At 29.2% G+C, this 27,458-nt stretch overlaps 2 protein-coding genes across 6 annotated transcripts in view; one reads left to right on the plus strand and one right to left on the minus strand.

Annotated features, from left to right (window-relative positions):
- LOC130244242 (nesprin-1-like) overlaps positions 1–4,178 on the plus strand; it is a 197,194-nt gene extending 193,016 nt beyond the window's left edge. For 2 of the 5 annotated variants that reach the window (XM_056476573.1, XM_056476575.1), the window contains one exon: positions 3,265–4,178. In XM_056476573.1, the coding sequence (XP_056332548.1) occupies positions 3,265–3,511 (247 nt within the window). In that variant the 3' untranslated portion in view covers positions 3,512–4,178. Of the gene's footprint in view, positions 1–3,261 lie in introns of all 5 variants that reach the window. The other 3 variants (XM_056476574.1, XM_056476576.1, XM_056476577.1) reach the window with 2 other exon arrangements.
- Positions 4,179–6,347: 2,169 nt separating this feature from the next.
- ccdc170 (coiled-coil domain containing 170) overlaps positions 6,348–27,458 on the minus strand; it is a 34,419-nt gene continuing 13,308 nt past the window's right edge. The window contains exons 8-10 of the mRNA XM_056477789.1: positions 16,029–16,271; positions 11,371–11,586; positions 6,348–7,572 (exon numbers count right to left, since the gene is read on the minus strand). Of these exons, the coding sequence (XP_056333764.1) occupies positions 7,324–7,572; positions 11,371–11,586; positions 16,029–16,271 (708 nt within the window). The 3' untranslated portion in view covers positions 6,348–7,323. The remainder of the gene's footprint in view (positions 7,573–11,370; positions 11,587–16,028; positions 16,272–27,458) is intronic.

Consider the following 27,458-nt stretch of genomic DNA (forward strand, 5'->3'; position numbering starts at 1 on the left):
AAATTTTACACAGTATTTGCTATTATATCCTTCTTCCATAGAAACTCTTATTTCTTTTGATTTGGCTGGAATAATAAAAATAGTTACACTTTTTTAATGCTAAGGTCAATATTATTAACTAGTTTAAGAAGTTATTATTATTATTTTAGGGGGTTGGCTACAGAACAAACCACTGTTGTCCAATGACTTGCCTGATTAACCTAGTTAAGCTTTAAATTGCACTTTAAGCTGAATATCAGTATCTTGCAAAATAATTAGAAAAATCATATTTACTGTCATCATGACAAAGATAACTATATAAATTAGAAATGTATTAATACTTTGTTATTTATTTATTGTGTTTAAAAATGTGTTGATTTTTCTCTGTTTAACAGCACTTGCAATATATTTTTGAAAGAATTAAGATTTCGCAGGATGGCTAATAATTTTGACTTCAACTGTATATTCAATCTATAATCAACAGACCACAGAAGCCCTACAAACATGTTAAGAAAGACGTATAAATTGAGCTGTGCTTTCTCCTGTTAGCTTGCACTCTGTTTAACACGCTTTAATAGAAAGGCATATTAATGAAGTCAAAAACAGACCTTTTGCTTTTAAACGCTACTGAAGACTTCAAACTAACTCTATCTGTGTCAAGCTTGGCCAAGCTAATGTATTCCCAAATATGAAACAGACAGATAAATATTCACAACAATAAATATGTATGGGAACAAATGTTATCCAATAAAAGATTAAAGCCTATTTACACTCTTAAAAATAAACGGGGAGCTTTCATAACAGTGGAATAGAAGAACCATTTTGGTTCCTCAAAGGACCTTTTAATGAACGTTTCTTAAAGGGGCTATGTGAAAAATTCTGAAAGCTTTGTTTTAGTGACATTGGTAGTTATTCAGTGAACTGCAGCAGCAATTTCCTCGAACTCTAGCACACATATTGTACAAGAGACTAAACGTGATCCAGTAGCCAGATACTGCATATTCACAACAAAGCTCGTTTTCATACAATTTGTGTGCTTTTCTCTCGGTAACAAAATAAAAATAAAAGAAAGTGAGAAAACAGCAGTTAAGAAAGCATCTGATCATATGGAGCAGCATTGTGTCAAAAGCACCAACCTGATTTCACCAAGTAGGACATGTTTCTGGATTAACATCTATGTTGATCCTGGAACAACATTCGAGTCAGCCAATCAGAATTAGGGATATGTTTACCATACACACACTTATATGATTGTTATCCAACTATTATTCCTCTCTGAAAAATTTACACTTATGGTTGGGTTTAGGGTTAGGGAATAGGTATGAATTACATTTTCGAACAGAAATGATGTTCAAGGATCAACATAGATGTTAATCCAGGCTCGCATCGTACTTGGCAAAATCATGACGTGCATGCCAACACAGCATTAATATTAGACTGCATATAATAAGACTGAATAGACTGTGCACAACTGCTGTAACAACCCATGGACACCTAACAGCTAGATAATCCGAATAATAAACCATGAGATGATATGGATAGTCCTCTACTCTTTCCTTAAATAACAAGTCTTTGACAACACGTTAATAATAAACCTTAGGTATACCGCATGAACCAGAAAGTGTTATCGGTTTTAAAAAACCTTAAAATCGGTAAACTTTAAAATCAGTAATTTCATGCTGCAAGACATTAACCTTGGCAATAAAACTGTATTAAAGGGATAGTTCACCCAAAAATTAATAATCTGTCCTCATTTACTCACCCTCCACATGTTTTGAGTTTCTTCTGTTAAAGATAAACAGAAGAATGTTGGAAAAAAGTCATTGACCTCCATAGTATTTTATGTTCCTACACTGAAAAAAATGACGTTTGCTGTTTGTTCAACTGAAATTTTGGTGGACAACTTAATTATTTTATGTTCAATTAACTTAAATTTGTAGGAACTATTAAGTTAACTCTTTCATTTTTGTCTCAACACAAATCGATTGTGTGGAACCCAGCATTGTTTACAGTGTACAATGGAAGACCGGTTACTCACTCAAGCTAAGCAGGGCTGAGCCTGGTCAGTACCTATAAGGGAGACCACATGGAAGAACTAGGTTGTTCTTGGAAGTGGTGTTAGTGAAGCCAGCAGGGGGCGCTCAACCTGTGGTCTGTGTAAGTCCTAATGCCCCAGTATAGTGATAGGGACACCATAATGTCATTGAGCGCTGTCTTTCAGATGACATGTTAAAACGAGGTCCTGACTCTCTGTGGTCATTAAAATCCCATGGCACTTCTTGTAAAGAGTAGGGATATAGCCCTGGTGTCCTGGCTAAATTCCCTCCATCGGCTCTTAACCATCATGGCCTCCCAATCATCCCCATCCACTGAATTGGATCCATCACTGTCTCTCCACTCCACCTATAGCTGGTGTGTGGTGAGCGCACTGGCGCCGTTGTCCTGTGGCTGATGTCGCATCATCCAAGTGGATGCTGCACAATGGTGGTGGAGTGGAGTTAAACCGAGGCCCTGACTTTCTGTGGTCATTAAAATCCCATGGCACTTCTCATAAAGAGTAGGGGTTTAGTTACCTGGCCAAAGTCTCTTCATCGGCCCTTAACCATCATGGCCTCACAGTCATGCCCATCCACTAAATTGACTCTATCAATGTCTCTCCACTTTACCAATAGCTGGTGTGTGGTGAGCGCACTGGAGCCGTTGTCCTGTGGCTGCCGTCACATAATCCAAGTGGATGCTGGACACTGGTGATTGTGAATGATTGTGAAGTGCTTTGGGTGTATGGCCATACACGATAAATACGTTATATAAGAACACATTGCATTACATTACTTTGAAATATACTGTAAATGTCTGCTTCTCTCCAACATCCTTCAGAATATCTTGTTTTGTGTTCAACACAAGAAAGAAATTCATTCAAGTTTAGATCCACTTGAGTGTGAGTAAATGATGAGCAAATGTTCAATTTTTGGGTGAACTATGTATTTAACACACGTCACTTCTTTCATATAGCCCCTTTCTAAGAACAGTTTTAATAATCTGAAGATTTCGGATTACGAGTTTTACAGAAAGGAGTGGTAAAAGTTCTTCATGGAACCAAAGAAGACTCCATAAAAATAACCTTTAATTTTAAGAGTGTATTAGCAAACCATAGACGTGCTGTATTTGCTGTTGTTTTTAATTCCTTAGCTGCAGTTTTAGAAACAGCTAGATAGCCATTTTGATTTCTCCCAATTGCCTTGTTGTGCATCTGAGCACATGTCTCCGGCATCTTCTGTGTAGCAGGTCTCTCAACGCCGCTGGATCCGCTTCCTCCCCTTCTGAAGATGAAGAGCCGCCATCTTGGTGCAGAAGCTTCCTGAAGCGGGTCTTCTGGGCCGCGCTGCCCCTGCAGATCATCCTGCTGCTGGTGCTGATTGTGGCCTGTCTTGTGCCTACGGCTGAAGATGACTACAGCTGTGCCCAACTCAACAACTTCGCCCGCTCCTTCCACCCAATGCTCAGCTACACCAACGGCCCTCCGCCAATATGATGGGTTTCTCGAAATTGACAACTGCCAAAAATGGAGGTTGGCAGCCAAAGTGAATTATTATGGTGTCCTTGTACAGCTGCTAATCTTACCATCACTAAAAGTCTCGTGTAGATGTTAGAACAAAGCCTATTGCACTGAAATCTGCTGTGTTAGTGCTACTGATGTTCTTCCATAATTTGATATGGAGGAGGAAACTAGAGCGTAACTCAACACTGGTATTGTTACTGTAAAGGCACTTTCAGTCTTTCTTAATTCTAAAAAACTGGAGTTTATCGGAAACAAAACTGAAACGTGCGTGCGTCTTTCAGTATACTTGTAAAAAAGAGAAAATGAAAAATATATGAACTCTATATTGCAATTATTTTTTATATGTATTTTTGGCATGTGGTCATCCTTTTGCTTTTAAAAAAACAATCATTGATTTTATCGGATTTGTTGTCGGTTTTCAATTTTTGATCTTAACTAATCTGCTGTAACGTTGAGTTTAACTGTGTCACGATACTATACTGTATGTAAACCACTGATGTCGAAGAAAAGGATATTTATGTATGTACAGAGTTTGCTGAGGCCTAAAAAAACCTTCGCAATGAAAACATATATATGATATATACACAACCTAATGATTCATATTTTTCATTGCAATTAAAGATTGAATGACAATAACTGTCTATTTGTGTAGAGTCATAGTTATTTGGTTACCAGAAGAAATCCCTGCCACATTAAAAGATATGCACAGAAATACAGTGTTTTATTAAACAGTGCCTTTAAAGGGTGGCACGGTGGCTCAGTGGTTAGCACTGTCACCTCACAGCAAGAAGGTCATTTTTATTTATTTTATTTATTTGTCAATTTTATTTATATAGCACTATTTAACACAACCAGAGGTTGACCAATGTGCTGTACAGTACAAATCAAACAGATAAAAAACAAAAATATATGTAAAATTATAGCTAAAACAGACAATTTTCATTAATAAAATGTAAAATCAAAAAGGTAAGTTTTCAACCTAGATTTAAAAACAGACAGGGATGAAACAGATCTGATACAGAGGGGCAGAGCATTCCACAACCTAGGACCAGCTACTGCGAAGGCATAGTCACCTCTGCATTTCAGCCTTGACTTAGGGCTGCATAACAGTCTCTGTTTTTATTATTAATCTCAGTTATTAACATCTACACCTTTCGCAACCCTAAAACCAACCATTACCATTATTAACGTCTGCACCTTACCCAAACCTAAACCCAACCATCACAGTTATTAACGTTTACACCTTCCCCGACCATAAACACAACCATCATAGTTATTAACATCTACAACTTCCCCAACTTAAACACAACCATCATCGTTATTAACGTCTACACCTTCCCCAACCAAAAACACAACCATCATCGTTATTAAAATCTACAACTTCCCCAACTTAAACACAACCATCATCGTTATTAACGTCTACCCCTTCCCCAACCAAAAACACAACCATCATCGTTATTAAAATCTACACCCACCCCTACCCTAAAACTCAACCATCATCGTTATTAACGTCTACACCTTCCCCAACCAAAAACTCAACCATCATCGTTATTAACGTACAGCTGCGAGTTGCGGAGGCTTTCATACTTGACGCGCTTGTCATCGTACTGTTATTTGCAACCACAGTGGGCAACGCCAAGTAGGCTAACTGTCTAATATAATAATAAATGAATTGGCTCTGGATAAATTTGGGAAAAAACTCACGAATACATTTGGTGAAAGTATTTCTGCCATCTTACATGGTTCGATGGGATCTCAATAACTGCAAGTTACACTTCTCTAACTTACTACAAGTTACGCCCCTTTATGTTATGAAGACAGACAGATACACTTGGCTGGAAGGGCATCTGCTTCGTAAAACATATGCCGGAATAGTTGTTTGTTCATTCTGCTGTGTCGACCTCTGATAAATAAGGGACTAGGCTGAAGGAAAATGAATAAATGAATGCCATCAAATCATGATCAGCATACTTCAAATATGTAGTTTGGTTCATCAGCTCAAACATGGGAAAAAATCTACTAATATTTAATGATTTTACAGTTTATACATTTTTGCCTTTATTTTAATTCATCACATGTGTGTACTTTTGAATAGTTATACATACACAGGCAAGGAAATATAATATTGTTATTTATCTGTTTAACCAATTAAATCGTCCTTACTAAAATGTACCATGATTTTACTCCATTAAAAAACATTTTTGTAGTTAAAACCTGGTAACTCTTAATGAATACATAGGACTCGAATGGACATAGTAAACATTCTAATAACTCTTAAATCAAAATGAACAGTTGTTCATTGAAACTGGAATATTGCCTTATAAAGCATTTATCCATGCAATTCTTACGTTTTTATCAAGCGGCAACCTCCCGCTCTCCCTCGGGAGGCCAATACGGAAGTAACAGAAACTGCAATTCATCAAAATTCCGCTAGTCCTGGCTCCATAATAGAGCAAGTTGCAATTGAGCCCACTGTTAGAATGGCCAACTTTACAGCAGAAAAAAAGGTGTTTACAGCCTGGTACAAAGAACGATTTTGGTTCATATAGCTATTATTACCCTCCATGACAACTGTGAGGGGGGTGAATTTTTTTATAACTCATCCATTTCCTTTATATTAGGTTATTTTAAGTTTGCATAATTAAGGGCGTGGCCACTTGAGTGACAGCTAGGTCTCACTGGTCGCCGTCACTTCACCTCAGCTGAATCCGGCAGATTAGCCAGTGATCTCGGCATATTCATCGTATTTTTGTTTTGTTTTACGTGGCTTTACACGGTCAGCTGCCTTTTGGACTTATTTCTTACAATTATCAGATGATATGGGATGCTGTGTGCATTTAATTGTGCTCACAAACCGTTCACGTGGCCTCGTTTCCCATGTGAGTAAAGTTATATACTTGTATACCATCTCTATAAATGTATTTGTTTTATTTAAGATCATTTATCATTAATATTTTTCTTTAGACCCGTAAAGCACTCCAGAATGTGACAGATTGATTAGCTGTAGGCTCTAGAACAGTCATCTGAAGCGTTGTCATACAGTGTTGTGCTGGATTTTATCAATAGTCTTGCATTTACTAACACAGACTATATCTGAAGTGTTTGGAAGTAATCCGCGTTTTCCTCCTGTAGAAAAACGTCATAAGAACAATGCTTCGTGGCTCAATGTATTACTACAGTGTTTTTGAAAGTCTAATCACTTTACTGATATAGTGTACAGCCAAGCACATGTGGTCAGAACACAAGCGAGTCGCAGTTAATAAAGTATTAAGCGTTTCTCCCAAAGTAAAGTCTGTCTGCCAGGTCCAAGCAAAGTTCCAGCAGGTGTCTGTAGCTCCGCCCACTCTCCGCCTCTTTGCCCTTGTTTGGTATCCCGCCGTGGGTGCGATGACGCGCGAACAAAATGGCGACGGTTGGCCGCGCCTACTTGTGGCTTCTTTTGCGCTCTTCAGAAACCTATGGGTGACGTCACGGATACTCCGTCCATATATTTTACAGTCTATGGTTTTTATTAAATACATGCTCTCATAATTATTAATTAAAATGGAGGACAATTGTCTTCTCTGGTTGCTATTTAATTGCTTGACAGCGAGACAACCTGTCAATCAAATACGATCCACCAATAGCAAACCACATCGATCAAACCATCCAATCAATTCACCAGATTAACTAAATCCCGCCTTCTTTTGGTCTTTGAGAGGACCGAAAACAACGTTACAATATGGTAGGGAAGGTTACCGAACTTTTAATTCATATATCTTTTAAGCTTTATCTGAAGGCTGTTATTAATGCGGGTTTATTAACGAGGCTGTAGGAGATGAAGCTGCTGGCAGAGCCTGAGGTTTAAACTCGTGAGATTGAGCGATATTTATGGATGAATCTGGAGAGTCCCAGCAGGTGTGTAAATGAGCAGTGCTATGACACTGACGCGACTGAATCAAAACCTCCAGCCGTCTGAGGACTTCATAGTTCGGGATGCAGCCTGTGCAGTGAACGCCCAACATCTGCGACACCACCGTGTAGAAGTCCAGCAACTGCAAGGTATTGTAGAAAAAATACATGTTAACTTACACTGAGGTAAAGTTGGTTTTATATTCGTTCATTTTTGAACAACTTGTGACAGACCATATATTGTTTACCACGCTACTTTGAATATATGGTCTGAAATATTGAGGTAAAGTTGGTTTTATTTTCTTACATTCGTTCATTTAACGGTCCTTGTATTGTTTGCCACGCCGTTACTTTAAATATTGGGTCTGAAAACACATGTATGACTTCAAAACAACATTGGCACTATTAAATTGATTGTAAATAATGTTGTTTAGTTATTGGCTGCTAATAAGATTTCACTATTTAGAATTGGCTAACAATGCTTTTCTGAAATTATTATTAAGCAGAAAGCCTGAAAGTGCTAATATAAAACCAACTTTACCTCAAAACCTGTAATTACAATGACAATCTCAGTGATAAAAGTAAAGTTGGTTTAATATTACCACATTCATTCACTTACACCTTTGACATGGTCCCTATATTGTTTACCCATCCTACTTTGAATATTGGGTCTGAATTCTCATGTAAATATTATTTCAAAACAACATTAACGTTAGCACGATATAATTCACTGTGAACAATGTTGTACTTTGACTCATTTTCTGCTAATATGATTTCACTATTCACAATTTGCAAAGAATACTTTTCTGAAATTATATTATTAAGGAGAAAGTCTGAATGTGCGAATATAAAACTAACTTTACCTCAATATCTCAGTGGTGTTGCTTTTTATACACATTATCGTTCAACAGTTCGGAGTGTTTTGTTTTATTTTTCAACGCAGATACATTAAACTGACCAAATATGAAGAGTTTGAAAATCTCGCCGGTTCCCGTTCCTCCATTCCCTTGTTTCAAATCTGTTATCTAAACTCTCTGGATCCACACCTACATATGTTGCCATAATTTATTGCCCCCCTAAACCAAATAATGGCTTTCTAAGTGACTTTGCTGCTTTTTTAAACACATATTACCACCCTCTCACCAAATATTATAGTTTTAGGAGATTTGAATATTCATGTGGATAATATTAATAACTCTCTCACAAGAGATTTTATATTCTGTCTTGAGTTTTGGACTTCCACAACATGTAAATGTCCCCAAACACTCTAAAGGACACATCCTTGACCTCATCTGTTGCTCTGGTGTCTCACCCATTGACTTTTCAGCTGATGAACTCCTAGTAACTGATTATTTTCTCCTCTCATTTAATTTTGCACTCCCTCTTTCCTCTACTAAACCTCCCCGTACTATCTCCTTTCGTACCATAAAACATATTGAAATAGGATCTTTCTCTGCTAGTATTGACTCCCTTTTTGACATTACTGACCTTTCCTCACCAGATGACTTAGTATCTTATTATAACACTGGACTTCATTACATTCTTAACTCTTTTGCTCCCTTAAAAACCAGATCTGTCTCCTGTTCTCATTCTTCCCCCATGGTTTACACCAGAACTTCGGCTCATGAAAGCCAAAGGCCTGACAAATTGAGAGACTTTCTAGAAAAACTGGCCTTGCTGTTCACAAAGAAATGCATCAAAATCACATCCTACAATACAAGAACTGCATTACGCAAACCAAACAGACGATTGAAACTTTCATTACAGTATGCTATTAAATCAAAAGCAAATAAGAACAACCCAGTTTATTTTGCAGTTTTTAACCCACAATTTGTGCAGTTGTATGAGAGTAAGTCAAATCTTATTCAATTTATTCATTTTTTTGTTGTTTTTAATTGTATATTTTTAATATTGAAATGTTCTTGCCTTGAAAATAGCATTGGTTGCTGACATGGCATTAAATAAATGTTTATGGCCTTGATACTGCCTTTTTAAAAAGATAATTTAGGTTTTCCTCTCACAAAAATGATGAATAAATGCATAAATAATAGTACTTTGTAGCTGCTTTAAAATCTGCAATAATAACACCAATATATAAATCAGGTGACAAACAGCAAACTAGCAGTTATTGGCCTATAAGCATCCAACCAGTTGTATTAAAAGTGCTTGAAAAAGTTGTAGCACAGCAACTTATGGCTCATTTAGATAGAAATTCTTTCTTACATTCAATGCAGTTTGGTTTTAGAAAAAAAATTCAACTAAAGCTTGCTGTTACCTTTTAGAAGCAATAAAGACACATTTGAATAAGGGGGAGAGGGGAGCAATCTTTCTTGATTTACGTAAGGCATTTGATACTCTTAACCATGATATTTTAATTAACATATTAAACAATTACGATCTTTCAAAGCAAACACTAAATTGGATAAAATCGTACTTGAGTGATCAGAGTCAGTATGTTCAGGATAAGAATTTTAAATCTACCTTTAAACCAATTAAATTAGGAGTGCCTCAGGGGTCTATTTTAAGACCTTTACTTTTTAGTATTTATATTAATGATTTACCAGCTATATGCGTTTATGCTGATTTAATAATGTACACTGATGATGCTGTGCTTTACACTTATGGAAAAAATCCAGCAGAAGTGGACACTAAATTAACAAATGAAATTCAAATCTCACCTTAAATGTTGAAAAAACTGCATCCATGTGTTTCTCAAATAGGTGTAAAGTTGTTTTAGAAGCTTTTATAAATGGCCAAAGTATTAAAAATGTCACTGAATTTAAATATTTTGGTATTACGTTGGACTCAAACCTTAATTTTAAAACTCGTATTGAAAAACTTGCTACCACACTACGATTCAATCTAAGAAATTTTAAACAGATCAGAGATTCTCTGACTTAGGAGGCCTCTGGTATGTATTCAAATGCTATGATTGTTCAACATTTGTTGTACTGTATAACAAGCTGGTCCCCGGCATGTACGTAAATCATCTTTAACACCATTGGAATCCTTACACAAGAGAGCATTTAAAATGAATGATAAAAAGCCTTGGTTGTACCATCGCTGCAATATCTTAAAAAACATAGTCTTTTAAGTTTTGATAATATTATTAAATATTCCAATATTTGTTTTGTATTTGAAATTATTCACAATCTTTCTGCTCCAAAAGTTTTTAATTCCAAATTAGAGAAAACATGGAGAACGACACGTTCTATGGTAAGAGTGGAATGTATTGTCCCTAGACGTAAGACCTCTTTTGGTCAATCTTCTTTTATTTATAAAGCCACAAATCTATGGAAGTCTCTCCCAACTGAAATAATCACATGTACAAATTATAAGATGTTTTCACGCCTGACTAGAAGGTGGTTTTTGTCAAATCAAATTTGTACACACTGAGTGAGATGTTTTTGATTGTCAGTGTTTTAGTTTGTATGCGATTATGCCTGTATGTTTTAAACTGACTTTTTAATTAATTGGATATTATTGTTTTAATTTTTACCTGTCCAGGGACTGCAGGTGGAAAATAGCAATCCTGCTACAACCTGGCACAATGCATCTTTCCTTTTTGAGGTTAATGTAATTTTTATGCATTGTGCCTGTTAAATAAATAAATTCATTAAAAAAATATTTATTTAATTACATCAGATAAGTGCAACCACGGTGAGCACGAAGGTTTTCCTTTTAAAAACAGGAAAAGAAATCTTACAAACTTCTAGAATGGTTTAATACAGTGTTTCTCAACCACGTTCCTGGAGGGCCACCAGCTCTGCACATTTTCCATGTCTCCTTAACCAAACACACCTGCTTCAGATCATCAGCTCATCAGCAGATACTGAAAGACCTGTAATGTGTGTGACAGACAAAGGAGACATCCAAAACATGCTGTTCTGGTGGTCCTCCAGGAACGTGGTTGAGAAACACTAATATATCACTCTCTGTACCTGTTTCTCAGTGTGTGAGAGATCTGCGATGGCGCTAGACTGAGTGTCCAGGAGTCTGTGGGCTTGTTGAATCTCATCTCTGGCTTTGAGCTCCTGGTTTTTCAGCTCTGACGTGACGCTGGTCAGTCTTTGCTCCGTCTTCACCTTCTTCTTCTCAAGCTTCCCCAGATTCTTATTCTGCTCTGCGATGGTTTGCTTTTGTTCCATCACTGTGATCTTGTTGCACCAAAGACAGCAGAAACTGAGCATTTAGAAGCATCGCCACTCTGAAAAAGCACTATTAAAGCTGGCATAAATAATAATTTAGTCTATATTTTAAATGCATGTTATTGATTTTCATGCAATTCAGCCGTGCATGTTTCATCTCTTAACGTGACACTTAATCAGTCTTTTATTTGAAAGATTATCTATTTATTTTGCTGTAGTTTCATTCATGTGCGTGATCACAATATATAAGAAAAAACCTGTTCATATTTTAACTTTAAGCTTAAACCGTTTCAAGCAGTTAGAACCATGTTAAAAGAGATGGTTCACCCAAAAAGCAATGTGAATATTTAATATATATATATATATTTTTTGTTGTTATTTGAAGAAAAAAGATGTTATTTGAACGTTATTCAAATGTTATTTGAGACATTGAGGTTGACATTTTTAATATGCTTAAAATGTATTGTGCTCTGTGTGTACATTTTTCAGTATTTTTTTTTACACTTATGTCTTGTTTTTGACCCATATAGAGTTTAGGGCAAAATTATTGGCTTTCCTGTTCAATATTTATTCTTTTTCAAGGATTTTTCAAATGATATTTTCTCAATAATGTTTTTTCTTTTGGAGAAAGTCTATTTCTATAAAACCATTTTAAGGTCAATATTATTAGCCCCTTTAAGCAATACTGTTTTTGATGGTCTACAAAACAAACCATTTTTATACAATGACTTGCATAATTAACCTAGTTAAGCCTTTAAATGTCACTTTAAGCTGAATACTAGTATCTTGAAAAAGTGTCATCATGGCAAAGATAAATCAGTTATTAGAAATTAGTTATTAAATCTATTATGTTTAGAAATGTGTGAGAAAAATCTCTCTGTTAAACAAAACTTGGGTAAAAAAATTATTAAATAAATAAAAATTAACAGGAAGGGTAATAATTCTGACTTCAATTCTATATCCAGAAAACAAACCAATGACTGATCTGAACATTCTATTGTTAAACATGAGCATTTTATTCTCTATATACAAGTCAAAAACACTATAGAAAATTGTTCCTTTATAAGATATCATTGTCATATAATTGTATTTTACGTCCCCTCAAAACATTTCAAAGAAAGTTATTGTTAATAACAAATCATTTTTACATTTAAAAGAGTGCTTCTTTTCCAGAATGATGGGTCACCATTGACTTTTTTTAGTTCGGATTAGGGCTGGGCGATATGGCAAAAAAAAAAAATCTAGGTTTTTTCATAAAGTTTGACCGATTCACGATTTCGATTTCGATTTTTTTTATTGTGTAACTAGTCAACTTAAAACATTACAACAACATGACTGAAGTAACATTCTCTTTATAAGTAACTTGAAAAACCATCTGGTTAAGGAACATTGTATTTTTAATGGCCATGCCATACATAAATTGGTCAACAAGGTGTAAATAAATGTAAAACAAATTCACAAGTTAAATATCGTTGCAGAAGATTTGAATGAAATAAAGTAAATATTGTGCAATTTGAATTAAACATTAAATACTTCTGAATATATAGTAAGAAAATAACCATTTTAACCAATGTAAACATTACATCAGTCAACTCAAAAAGTTAAGCAAATTTAAAACAGTTAAAAAAAAAAAACTTTGTAGACCATCATGCAAACAAAGCATGTTGTTGATAAGTCACATGTAGCTGTTCTTTACAGGTTTCTTGAGAGAAAGTTCTGTCTACAGTCTGACTGTATGGGCTAATGTAGTTTTACTACCTTCAATGGTGCAATTGCATATATTGATGAAGTATTGATACTTTGACTACAAAGTAAGCATAATAAAAATTTTCATTTGCTTTGTGTAAATTAAATATAAATTAAAGATTAAGTAGATTAGTTGATTTAACAAGACAATGTGTCAGTAAACAGGGCGCCTGTTAATAAAGTTTCTAATAACTACCTTTTCTAACAAAGGCAATAATTTTCATAATAAATAAAATGATTACTTACGTGCTGGTCATAAGCCATGTTTGTTAAGGTGATGATAAGATCACGTGATTATGGTTCGTCGTTTAATCGGCGTCCAATCCCGGCTAACTTCCGGAAAGGTAGAGTAGCCAATAGCGCTAGAGATAACAAGTGAACCAAGTCCCGCCCCAGGACTGACAAAATTCCAAAATGTTTCGCGCGAGCAGAGAGAAGAACCAGCGAGCGAGCGGAGAGAACTGATCGCGCGCGCGCGCGCTGTAGGCATGACTTCGCTCGCGAGAGCGTACATCGTGCGCACAGATGATGAGGTGCGCGCGCGGGACTTGTTTTCTTCGCGCTGGATCAGTTGAGCGCGCGCGTGAAGATCCCCTGTGCGCTCGCGAGCTGTAGTTTTCTCGCGTGTAGATCTGTAATCTGCTCACGGTTCACTTCTCCTCGCGCGCAAACATCACCGCTGCGCTCGATTAATATTGGCATTGATTTGCCGCCATAACATTCTCTGTTACATTCCTTCATAGAGCACCGTACTCTCACAAGTGAGCGGCTAATTAGGCGCGCCATCATGTGGTCGGACAATATTGCCTCTTATATTGTACCTAATAGTTTTATTTTAAAAAAATCGCGATACCTCGATTTAATGAAAAATTAAATCGTCTTAAAACGTAAATTCGAATTAATCGGAAAAATCGAAAGAATCGCCCAGCCCTAGTTCGGATGCCAACATTCTTCAAAATATCTTCTTTTAAGTTCAACAGAAAAGACCAACTCAAATGGGTTTGGAACAAGAGCAGGCTGCTATGTTTCCATCCATTTATTTTTATGCACATTATGTTTAATGGAAACACCAAGACAAGAGAATTATTATATAAGAAGAAAGGCCCACAGTAGCTTCTCCTACCACAGAAAATTCAGTTTTTCTTTGATATTTGGTGCCAGTTTATCAGAAAATGTTGATTTTTGTTGTCTTTGAGTGAAAACGCTGCTTTATTCGCAAATGCTTTATGCAGCATTCCAGTTCTGTGCATAAATCTAATTCACGTCTTTGAATGGAAACATAGCAGAATCTTCATTCTGAAAGTAGACTAGTCTACTCCTTAATTGCATTTGTGTATAAAGAGTAGAGCTGCGGTCACACTGCAATTTTCGCTCCTTATGCTGCATTCACACCAGACGCAGATGAAGCATCAAGCGTGAGTGATTTGCATGTTAAGTCAATGCAGACTCAATTAGACATCCTGTGGCATGATTCAGGCGAAAGAGGCGGCGCTTGTTGAGCGTTTGACGCACTTAACGCATGTATTCCATGAATCGATCGAGTTGGAAAATCTAAACTTCAGCAGACATTCGCGCTGCATTAACCAATCAGGAGCTTGCTCTTTTAGGGGCATGATTATGACTGTTGTTGTCCTGAGGGAAAATCCTCTTGTTGACACCGACAACAGCTCATCAATCTGGCCTCAGTCAGAGGCACCGCTGAAAGCAGCCATCATCCAGGTATATCCATGGAGGAGTTGATGAACTCACAGAGCTGGATGCATTTTTAAAATAATCTAGTGGACTCAGACACGGCGGCGAATGAATCTACGCTGTTTTTCAGCCTTCCTAAAGCACAGCTACTATCTCAATAACATCCATGTCAGCCATTTATCAACAAAGCTAGTCACCGGGCAGACAGAAGCCCTGCCCATGACATGAATCCGCATCTATTGTGAAGTGAATTTGACAAGCGAATGAAGCGAGTATGGACAATGTTATTTTGACGTCAAATAACAACGTGATTTTAGGTTGTGTTGGAAAGCGACCAAAATCCATCGTCGAGCCAACATCTCAAACCAACGTCTATTGACCTCAATTACTGACATTTATTCGTCAGGTATGGCAACCAAAATCCAACGTCTAATAGACGTCATAGTGGTAATGTCCATAAAATGACGTTGATATTTTGTTGTTTTTACGTTGCATTAGAATGTGACCAAAATGCAACGTCTGTCTGATGTTGAACACTGACGTCGGCCTGACGTTAAGTTCTGACAACAACCTGATTTTCATTTCCAAACAAAATGCAACATCACATGACGTTTGGGTACAACATCAATCTGACGTCATGTTGCCATCCTGTGCCTGATGGAAAGTTTCACATGTTGCTGTGTTCGAAGGTTCAAGCTTGGTGAACTCTGACCTGTGAAATCGCATCACAGGATTGGTTGAGACCAATAGAAGATTAAAACAGGACCTCTCTGTACAGAAATTTTAAAGATGGAGCAATCGCTCACTTTATCAATGTCTAATCATCCATCTTGTTTTATTCTGCCCTGTTTTGCAGCACCGCACATAATTTATCAAACTCTAGTGTGACCACAGCTTTACATTAGCCTATGTAGAATGCAAAGTGGTTTTAGTGCTGAAACGGCTCTAAAAGTGTTTTAAGCTGAAACGGCTCTGTTAGGTGCGGGTCTGTGGCCCAGGGCTCGCCCCTGTACCTGGAGCTGATTGGTGTGGGACAGCTGTGCTTTGAGCTCGGTGTTGGAGAAGCGTAAAGTGCTGAGCTCTGCCTGCAGTCGATCCACACGCTTCTGAAGCTTTTTACAGGACAGAGTGGCGTCGTCTTTCTCCAAAGCCAGAGCCGAGCGGCTGCGCTTCTCCTCCTCCAGCTGCTGCACCTTCCTCCTCAGCAGTTCCAGGTGAAGATCTTTACTGTCCGAACGAGACTTCTGCTCCTTAAGCTGAGCCAGACATGAGAAATGCAGGGCCGATTCAGAATTAATTATCAAATAATAATAACACTGTGGTTTGTTCACATCTTATTAGTTTAAGTTCTTATGATATTTTCTTTCTATTCTTTTATTTTTATCATTCATTCATTTATTTTCCTTTGGATTAGTCTCTATTTCAGAGGTTGCCACGGCAGAATGAACTGGCAACTCATTCATTCATTTTCCTTCGGCTTAGTCCCTTTATTCATCAGGGGTCCCCCCAGCGGAATGAACCACCAACTTATCTAGCATATGTTTTACACAGCGGATGCCCTTCCAGCTGCAACTCAGTCCTGAGAAACCCATATACACTCATACACACTCATCCACTACGGCCAATTTAATTTATTCAATTCAACTATAGTGTATGTGTTTGGACTGTGGGCGAAACCCTCGCCAACACGGGGAGAACATGCAAACTCATAAAATCCTACACCGCTTTACTGCAATATCGTATAGTTTATATCAATATATGCATTTCATTTCTGGTTTATTTAACAGGAATAAGCAGTATACCATTGCTACAGTTTAAAGCAGCCAATGCTCCACATACAGGCTTCTAGCCAATGGCTAACTCGCAGTCTTAGTCCCTAGTTAGTCTTTGTCCCTAATTAGTTTTTACTTTTAGATTTTTTTTTTTTTTTTTTAATTTCATTCACATTTTGATTTTGTTGTGTGTGTGTGTGTGTGTTTTTATTATTGTTATTTTCGTATTTTTTGTTATATTGTCTACCTTTTTTTATTTATTTATTTGTATTTTTGTGTGTGTGTTTTTATTATTGTTATTTTAGTATTTTTTGTTATATTGTCTACCTTTTTTTATTTATTTATTTGTATTTTTGTGTGTGTGTTTTTATTATTGTTATTTTCGTATTTTTTGTTATATTGTCTACCTTTTTTTATTTATTTATTTGTATTTTTGTGTGTGTGTTTTTATTATTGTTATTTTCGTATTTTTTGTTATATTGTCTACCTTTTTTATTTATTTATTTGTATTTTTTTGTGTGTGTGTTTTTATTATTGTTATTTTCGTATTTTTTGTTATATTGTCTACCTTTTTTATTTATTTGTATTTTTTGTGTGTGTGTTTTTATTATTGTTATTTTAGTATTTTTTGTTATATTGTCTACCTTTTTTATTTATTTGTATTTTTTGTGTGTGTGTTTTTATTATTGTTATTTTAGTATTTTTTGTTATATTGTCTACCTTTTTTTATTTATTTGTATTTTTGTGTGTGTGTTTTTATTATTGTTATTTTCGTATTTTTTGTTATATTGTCTACCTTTTTTTATTTATTTATTTGTATTTTTGTGTGTGTGTTTTTATTATTGTTATTTTAGTATTTTTGTTATATTGTCTACCTTTTTTATTTATTTATTTGTATTTTTTGTGTGTGTGTTTTTATTATTGTTATTTTAGTATTTTTTGTTATATTGTCTACCTTTTTTATTTATTTGTTTTTTTTGTGTGTGTGTTTTTTTTATTGTTATTTTAGTATTTTTTGTTATATTGTCTACCTTTTTATTTATTTATTTTTATTTTTTGTGTGTGTGTTTTTATTATTGTTATTTTAGTATTTTTTTGTTATATTGTCTACCTTTTTTATTTATTTATTATTTTTTGTGTGTGTGTTTTTATTATTGTTATTTTAGTATTTTTTGTTATATTGTCTACCTTTTTTATTTATTTGTATTTTTTGTGTGTGTGTTTTTATTATTGTTATTTTAGTATTTTTTGTTATATTGTCTACCTTTTTTATTTATTTGTATTTTTTGTGTGTGTGTTTTTATTATTGTTATTTTAGTATTTTTTGTTATATTGTCTACCTTTTTTATTTATTTATTTGTATTTTTTGTGTGTGTGTTTTTATTATTGTTATTTTAGTATTTTTTGTTATATTGTCTACCTTTTTTATTTATTTGTATTTTTTGTGTGTGTGTTTTTATTATTGTTATTTTAGTATTTTTGTTATATTGTCTACCTTTTTTATTTATTTGTATTTTTTGTGTGTGTGTTTTTATTATTGTTATTTTAGTATTTTTTGTTATATTGTCTACCTTTTTTATTTATTTGTATTTTTTGTGTGTGTGTTTTTATTATTGTTATTTTAGTATTTTTTGTTATATTGTCTACCTTTTTTATTTATTTGTATTTTTTGTGTGTGTGTTTTTATTATTGTTATTTTAGTATTTTTTGTTATATTGTCTACCTTTTTTATTTATTTGTATTTTTTGTGTGTGTGTTTTTATTATTGTTATTTTAGTATTTTTTGTTATATTGTCTACCTTTTTTTTTTTATTTGTATTTTTTGTGTGTGTGTTTTTATTTTTGTTATTTTAGTATTTTTTGTTATTTTGTTTACCTTTTTTATTTATTTGTTTTTTTTGTGTGTGTGTTTTTATTATTGTTATTTTAGTATTTTTTGTTATATTGTCTACCTTTTTTATTTATTTGTATTTTTTGTGTGTGTGTTTTTATTATTGTTATTTTAGTATTTTTTGTTATATTGTCTACCTTTTTTATTTATTTGTATTTTTTGTGTGTGTGTTTTTATTATTGTTATTTTAGTATTTTTTGTTATATTGTCTACTTTTTTATTTATTTGTATTTTTTGTGTGTGTGTTTTTATTATTGTTATTTTAGTATTTTTTGTTATATTGTCTACCTTTTTTATTTATTTGTATTTTTTGTGTGTGTGTTTTTATTATTGTTATTTTAGTATTTTTTGTTATATTGTCTACCTTTTTTATTTATTTGTATTTTTTGTGTGTGTGTTTTTATTATTGTTATTTTAGTATTTTTTGTTATATTGTCTACCTTTTTTATTTATTTGTATTTTTTTGTGTGTGTGTTTTTATTATTGTTATTTTAGTATTTTTTGTTATATTGTCTACCTTTTTATTTATTTGTATTTTTGTGTGTGTGTTTTTATTATTGTTATTTTAGTATTTTTTGTTATATTGTCTACCTTTTTATTTATTTATTTTATTTTGTGTGTGTGTGTTTTTATTATTGTTATTTTAGTATTTTTTGTTATAATTGTCTACCTTTTTTATTTATTTGTATTTTTTGTGTGTGTGTTTTTATTATTGTTATTTTAGTATTTTTTGTTATATTGTCTACCTTTTTATTATTTATTTTTATTTTTGTGTGTGTGTGTTTTTATTATTGTTATTTTAGTATTTTTTGTTATATTGTCTACCTTTTTTATTTATTTGTATTTTTGTGTGTGTGTTTTTATTATTGTTATTTTAGTATTTTTTGTTATATTGTCTACCTTTTTTATTTATTTGTATTTTTTTGTGTGTGTGTTTTTATTATTGTTATTTTAGTATTTTTTGTTATATTGTCTACCTTTTTTATTTATTTATTTTTATTTTGTGTGTGTGTTTTTATTATTGTTATTTTAGTATTTTTTGTTATATTGTCTACCTTTTTTATTTATTTTGTATTTTTGTGTGTGTGTTTTTATTATTGTTATTTAGTATTTTTGTTATATTGTCTACCTTTTTTATTTATTTGTATTTTTTGTGTGTGTGTGTTTTTATTATTGTTATTTTAGTATTTTTTGTTATATTGTCTACCTTTTTTATTATTTATTTTTATTTTTGTGTGTGTGTTTTTATTATTGTTATTTTAGTATTTTTTGTTATATTGTCTACCTTTTTTATTTATTTATTTTATTTTTGTGTGTGTGTTTTTATTATTGTTATTTTAGTATTTTTTGTTATATTGTCTACCTTTTTTATTTATTATTTGTATTTTTGTGTGTGTGTTTTTATTATTGTTATTTTAGTATTTTTTGTTATATTGTCTACCTTTTTTATTTATTTATTGTATTTTTTGTGTGTGTGTTTTTATTATTGTTATTTTAGTATTTTTTGTTATATTGTCTACCTTTTTTATTTATTTGTATTTTTTGTGTGTGTGTTTTTATTATTGTTATTTTAGTATTTTTTGTTATATTGTCTACCTTTTTTATTTATTTGTATTTTTGTGTGTGTGTTCTTATTATTGTTATTTTAGTATTTTTTGTTATATTGTCTACCTTTTTTATTTATTTGTTATTTTGTGTGTGTGTGTTTTTATTATTGTTATTTTAGTATTTTTTGTTATATTGTCTACCTTTTTTATTTATTTGTATTTTTTGTGTGTGTGTTTTTATTATTGTTATTTTAGTATTTTTTGTTATATTGTCTACCTTTTTTATTTATTTGTATTTTTTGTGTGTGTGTTTTTATTATTGTTATTTTAGTATTTTTTGTTATATTGTCTACCTTTTTTATTTATTTGTATTTTTTGTGTGTGTGTTTTTATTATTGTTATTTAGTATTTTTTGTTATATTGTCTACCTTTTTTATTTATTTATTTGTATTTTTTGTGTGTGTGTTTTTATTATTGTTATTTTAGTATTTTTTGTTATAATTGTCTACCTTTTTTATTTATTATTGTATTTTTTGTGTGTGTGTTTTTATTATTGTTATTTTAGTATTTTTTGTTATATTGTCTACCTTTTTTATTTATTTGTATTTTTTGTGTGTGTGTTTTTATTATTGTTATTTTAGTATTTTTTGTTATATTGTCTACCTTTTTTATTTATTTGTATTTTTGTGTGTGTGTTTTTATTATTGTTATTTTAGTATTTTTTGTTATATTGTCTACCTTTTTATTATTTATTTGTATTTTTTGTGTGTGTGTTTTTATTATTGTTATTTTAGTATTTTTTGTTATATTGTCTACCTTTTTTATTTATTTGTATTTTTTGTGTGTGTGTTTTTATTATTGTTATTTTAGTATTTTTTGTTATATTGTCTACCTTTTTTTATTTATTTGTATTTTTTGTGTGTGTGTTTTATTATTGTTATTTTAGTATTTTTTGTTATATTGTCTACCTTTTTTATTTATTTATTTGTATTTTTGTGTGTGTGTTTTTATTATTGTTATTTTAGTATTTTTTGTTATATTGTCTACCTTTTTTATTTATTTGTATTTTTGTGTGTGTGTTTTTATTATTGTTATTTTAGTATTTTTTGTTATATTGTCTACCTTTTTTATTTATTTGTATTTTTTGTGTGTGTGTTTTTATTATTGTTATTTTAGTATTTTTGTTATATTGTCTACCTTTTTTATTTATTTGTATTTTTTGTGTGTGTGTTTTTATTATTGTTATTTTAGTATTTTTTGTTATATTGTCTACCTTTTTTATTATTTATTTGTATTTTTTGTGTGTGTGTTTTTATTATTGTTATTTTAGTATTTTTTGTTATATTGTCTACCTTTTTTTATTTATTTGTATTTTTTGTGTGTGTGTTTTTATTATTGTTATTTTAGTATTTTTTGTTATATTGTCTACCTTTTTTTATTTATTTGTATTTTTGTGTGTGTGTGTTTTATTATTGTTATTTTAGTATTTTTTGTTATATTGTCTACCTTTTTTATTTATTTGTATTTTTTGTGTGTGTGTTTTTATTATTGTTATTTTAGTATTTTTTGTTATATTGTCTACCTTTTTTATTTATTTGTATTTTTTGTGTGTGTGTTTTTATTATTGTTATTTTAGTATTTTTTGTTATATTGTCTACCTTTTTTATTTATTTGTATTTTTTGTGTGTGTGTTTTTATTATTGTTATTTTAGTATTTTTTGTTATATTGTCTACCTTTTTTATTATTTATTTGTATTTTTTGTGTGTGTGTTTTTATTATTGTTATTTTAGTATTTTTTGTTATATTGTCTACCTTTTTTATTTATTTATTTGTATTTTTTGTGTGTGTGTTTTTATTATTGTTATTTTAGTATTTTTTGTTATATTGTCTACCTTTTTTATTTATTTATTTGTATTTTTTGTGTGTGTGTTTTTATTATTGTTTTTTTAGTATTTTTTGTTATATTGTCTACCTTTTTTATTTATTTGTATTTTTTGTGTGTGTGTTTTTATTATTGTTATTTTAGTATTTTTTGTTATATTGTCTACCTTTTTTATTTATTTGTATTTTTTGTGTGTGTGTTTTTATTATTGTTATTTTAGTATTTTTTGTTATATTGTCTACCTTTTTTATTTATTTGTATTTTTTGTGTGTGTGTTTTTATTATTGTTATTTTAGTATTTTTTGTTATATTGTCTACCTTTTTTATTATTTATTTGTATTTTTTGTGTGTGTGTTTTTATTATTGTTATTTTAGTATTTTTTGTTATATTGTCTACCTTTTTTATTTATTTGTATTTTTTGTGTGTGTGTTTTTATTATTGTTATTTTAGTATTTTTTGTTATATTGTCTACCTTTTTTATTTATTTGTATTTTTTGTGTGTGTGTTTTTATTATTGTTATTTTAGTATTTTTTGTTATATTGTCTACCTTTTTTATTTATTTGTATTTTTTGTGTGTGTGTTTTTATTATTGTTATTTTAGTATTTTTTGTTATATTGTCTACCTTTTTTTTATTTATTTGTATTTTTGTGTGTGTGTTTTTATTATTGTTATTTTAGTATTTTTTGTTATATTGTCTACCTTTTTTATTTATTTATTTTTATTTTTTGTGTGTGTGTTTTTATTATTGTTATTTTAGTATTTTTTGTTATATTGTCTACCTTTTTTATTTATTTATTTGTATTTTTTGTGTGTGTGTTTTTATTATTGTTATTTTAGTATTTTTTGTTATATTGTCTACCTTTTTTATTTATTTGTATTTTTTGTGTGTGTGTTTTTATTATTGTTATTTTAGTATTTTTTGTTATATTGTCTACCTTTTTTTATTTATTTTTATTTTTTGTGTGTGTGTTTTTATTATTGTTATTTTAGTATTTTTTGTTATATTGTCTACCTTTTTTTATTTATTTGTATTTTTTGTGTGTGTGTTTTTATTATTGTTATTTTAGTATTTTTTGTTATATTGTCTACCTTTTTATTTATTTATTTGTATTTTTTGTGTGTGTGTTTTATTATTGTTATTTTAGTATTTTTTGTTATATTGTCTACCTTTTTTATTTATTTATTTGTATTTTTTGTGTGTGTGTTTTTATTATTGTTATTTTAGTATTTTTTGTTATATTGTCTACCTTTTTTATTTATTTGTATTTTTTGTGTGTGTGTTTTTATTATTGTTATTTTAGTATTTTTTGTTATATTGTCTACCTTTTTTATTTATTTGTATTTTTTGTGTGTGTGTTTTTATTATTGTTATTTTAGTATTTTTTGTTATATTGTCTACCTTTTTTTATTTATTTGTATTTTTTGTGTGTGTGTTTTTATTATTGTTATTTTAGTATTTTTTTTTATATTGTCTACCTTTTTTATTTATTTATTGTATTTTTTGTGTGTGTGTTTTTATTATTGTTATTTTAGTATTTTTTGTTATATTGTCTACCTTTTTTATTATTTATTTGTATTTTTTGTGTGTGTGTTTTTATTATTGTTATTTTAGTATTTTTTGTTATATTGTCTACCTTTTTTATTTATTTATTTGTATTTTTTGTGTGTGTGTTTTTATTATTGTTATTTTAGTATTTTTTGTTATATTGTCTACCTTTTTTTTTTTTTTTTTGTATTTTTTGTGTGTGTGTTTTTATTATTGTTATTTTAGTATTTTTTGTTATATTGTCTACCTTTTTTATTTATTTGTATTTTTTGTGTGTGTGTTTTTATTATTGTTATTTTAGTATTTTTTGTTAAATTGTCTACCTTTTTTATTTATTTATTTTTATTTTTTGTGTGTGTGTTTTTATTATTGTTATTTTAGTATTTTTTGTTATATTGTCTACCTTTTTTATTTATTTGTATTTTTTGTGTGTGTGTTTTTATTATTGTTATTTTAGTATTTTTTGTTATATTGTCTACCTTTTTTATTTATTTGTATTTTTTGTGTGTGTGTTTTTATTATTGTTATTTTAGTATTTTTTGTTATATTGTCTACCTTTTTTATTTATTTGTATTTTTTGTGTGTGTGTTTTTATTATTGTTATTTTAGTATTTTTTGTTAAATTGTCTACCTTTTTTTATTTATTTATTTTTATTTTTTGTGTGTGTGTTTTTATTATTGTTATTTTAGTATTTTTTGTTATATTGTCTACCTTTTTTATTTGTATTTTTTGTGTGTGTGTTTTTATTATTGTTATTTTAGTATTTTTTGTTATATTGTCTACTTTTTTATTTATTTGTATTTTTTGTGTGTGTGTTTTTATTATTGTTATTTTAGTATTTTTTGTTATATTGTCTACTTTTTTATTTATTTGTATTTTTTGTGTGTGTGTTTTTATTATTGTTATTTTAGTATTTTTTGTTATATTGTCTACCTTTTTTATTTATTTATTTTTATTTTGTGTGTGTGTGTTTTTATTATTGTTATTTTAGTATTTTTTGTTATATTGTCTACCTTTTTTATTTATTTGTATTTTTTGTGTGTGTGTTTTTATTATTGTTATTTTAGTATTTTTTGTTATATTGTCTACCTTTTTTATTTATTTTTATTTTGTGTGTGTGTGTTTTTATTATTGTTATTTTAGTATTTTTTGTTATATTGTCTACCTTTTTTATTTATTTATTTTTATTTTTTGTGTGTGTTTTTATTATTGTTATTTTCGTATTTTTTGTTATATTGTCTACCTTTTTTATTTATTTATTTGTATTTTTTGTGTGTGTGTTTTTATTATTGTTATTTTAGTATTTTTTGTTATATTGTCTACCTTTTTTATTTATTTATTTTTATTTTTTGTGTGTGTTTTTATTATTGTTATTTTAGTATTTTTTGTTATATTGTCTACCTTTTTTATTTATTTGTATTTTTTGTGTGTGTGTTTTTATTATTGTTATTTTAGTATTTTTTGTTATATTGTCTACCTTTTTTATTTATTTGTATTTTTTGTGTGTGTGTTTTTATTATTGTTATTTTAGTATTTTTTGTTATATTGTCTACCTTTTTTATTTATTTATTTGTATTTTTTGTGTGTGTGTTTTTATTATTGTTATTTTAGTATTTTTTGTTATATTGTCTACCTTTTTTATTTATTATTTGTATTTTTTGTGTGTGTGTTTTTATTATTGTTATTTTAGTATTTTTTGTTATATTGTCTACCTTTTTTATTTATTTGTATTTTTTGTGTGTGTGTTTTTATTATTGTTATTTTAGTATTTTTTGTTATATTGTCTACCTTTTTTATTTATTTGTATTTTTTGTGTGTGTGTTTTTATTATTGTTATTTTAGTATTTTTTGTTATATTGTCTACTTTTTTTATTTATTTATTTGTATTTTTTGTGTGTGTGTTTTTATTATTGTTATTTTAGTATTTTTTGTTATATTGTCTACCTTTTTTTATTTATTTATTTTTATTTTGTGTGTGTGTGTTTTTATTATTGTTATTTTAGTATTTTTTGTTATATTGTCTACCTTTTTTATTTATTTGTATTTTTTGTGTGTGTTTTTATTATTGTTATTTTAGTATTTTTTGTTATATTGTCTACCTTTTTTATTTATTTGTATTTTTTGTGTGTGTGTTTTTATTATTGTTATTTTAGTATTTTTTGTTATATTGTCTACCTTTTTTATTTATTTATTTGTATTTTTTGTGTGTGTGTTTTTATTATTGTTATTTTAGTATTTTTTGTTATATTGTCTACTTTTTTATTTATTTGTATTTTTTGTGTGTGTGTTTTTATTATTGTTATTTTAGTATTTTTTGTTATATTGTCTACCTTTTTTATTTATTTGTATTTTTGTGTGTGTGTTTTTATTATTGTTATTTTAGTATTTTTTGTTATATTGTCTACTTTTTTATTTATTTGTATTTTTTGTGTGTGTGTTTTTATTATTGTTATTTCAGTATTTTTTGTTATATTGTCTACCTTTTTTATTTATTTGTATTTTTTGTGTGTGTGTTTTTATTATTGTTATTTTAGTATTTTTTGTTATATTGTCTACCTTTTTTATTTATTTGTATTTTTTGTGTGTGTGTTTTTATTATTGTTATTTTAGTATTTTTTGTTAAATTGTCTACCTTTTTTTATTTATTTATTTGTATTTTTTGTGTGTGTGTTTTTATTATTGTTATTTTAGTATTTTTTGTTATATTGTCTACCTTTTTTATTTATTTATTTGTATTTTTTGTGTGTGTGTTTTTATTATTGTTATTTTAGTATTTTTTGTTATATTGTCTACCTTTTTTATTTATTTATTTTTATTTTTTGTGTGTGTGTTTTTATTATTGTTATTTTAGTATTTTTTGTTATATTGTCTACTTTTTTATTTATTTGTATTTTTTGTGTGTGTGTTTTTATTATTGTTATTTTAGTATTTTTTGTTATATTGTCTACTTTTTTATTTATTTGTATTTTTTGTGTGTGTGTTTTTATTATTGTTATTTTAGTATTTTTTGTTATATTGTCTACTTTTTTATTTATTTGTATTTTTTGTGTGTGTGTTTTTATTATTGTTATTTTAGTATTTTTTGTTATATTGTCTACCTTTTTTTATTTATTTATTTGTATTTTTTGTGTGTGTGTTTTTATTATTGTTATTTTAGTATTTTTTGTTATATTGTCTACTTTTTTATTTATTTGTATTTTTTGTGTGTGTGTTTTTATTATTGTTATTTTAGTATTTTTTGTTATATTGTCTACCTTTTTTATTTATTTATTTGTATTTTTTGTGTGTGTGTTTTTATTATTGTTATTTTAGTATTTTTTGTTATATTGTCTACCTTTTTTATTTATTTGTATTTTTTGTGTGTGTGTTTTTATTATTGTTATTTTAGTATTTTTTGTTATATTGTCTACCTTTTTTATTTATTTATTTTTATTTTGTGTGTGTGTGTTTTTATTATTGTTATTTTAGTATTTTTTGTTATATTGTCTACCTTTTTTATTTATTTATTTGTATTTTTTGTGTGTGTGTTTTTATTATTGTTATTTTAGTATTTTTTGTTATATTGTCTACCTTTTTTATTTATTTATTTTTATTTTTTGTGTGTGTTTTTATTATTGTTATTTTAGTATTTTTTGTTATATTGTCTACCTTTTTTATTTATTTATTTTTATTTTTTGTGTGTGTGTTTTTATTATTGTTATTTTAGTATTTTTTGTTATATTGTCTACCTTTTTTATTTATTTGTATTTTTTGTGTGTGTGTTTTTATTATTGTTATTTTAGTATTTTTTGTTATATTGT

Source organism: Danio aesculapii, chromosome 17, assembly GCF_903798145.1.
Source record: "Danio aesculapii chromosome 17, fDanAes4.1, whole genome shotgun sequence".
Lineage (NCBI taxonomy): Eukaryota > Metazoa > Chordata > Actinopteri > Cypriniformes > Danionidae > Danio > Danio aesculapii.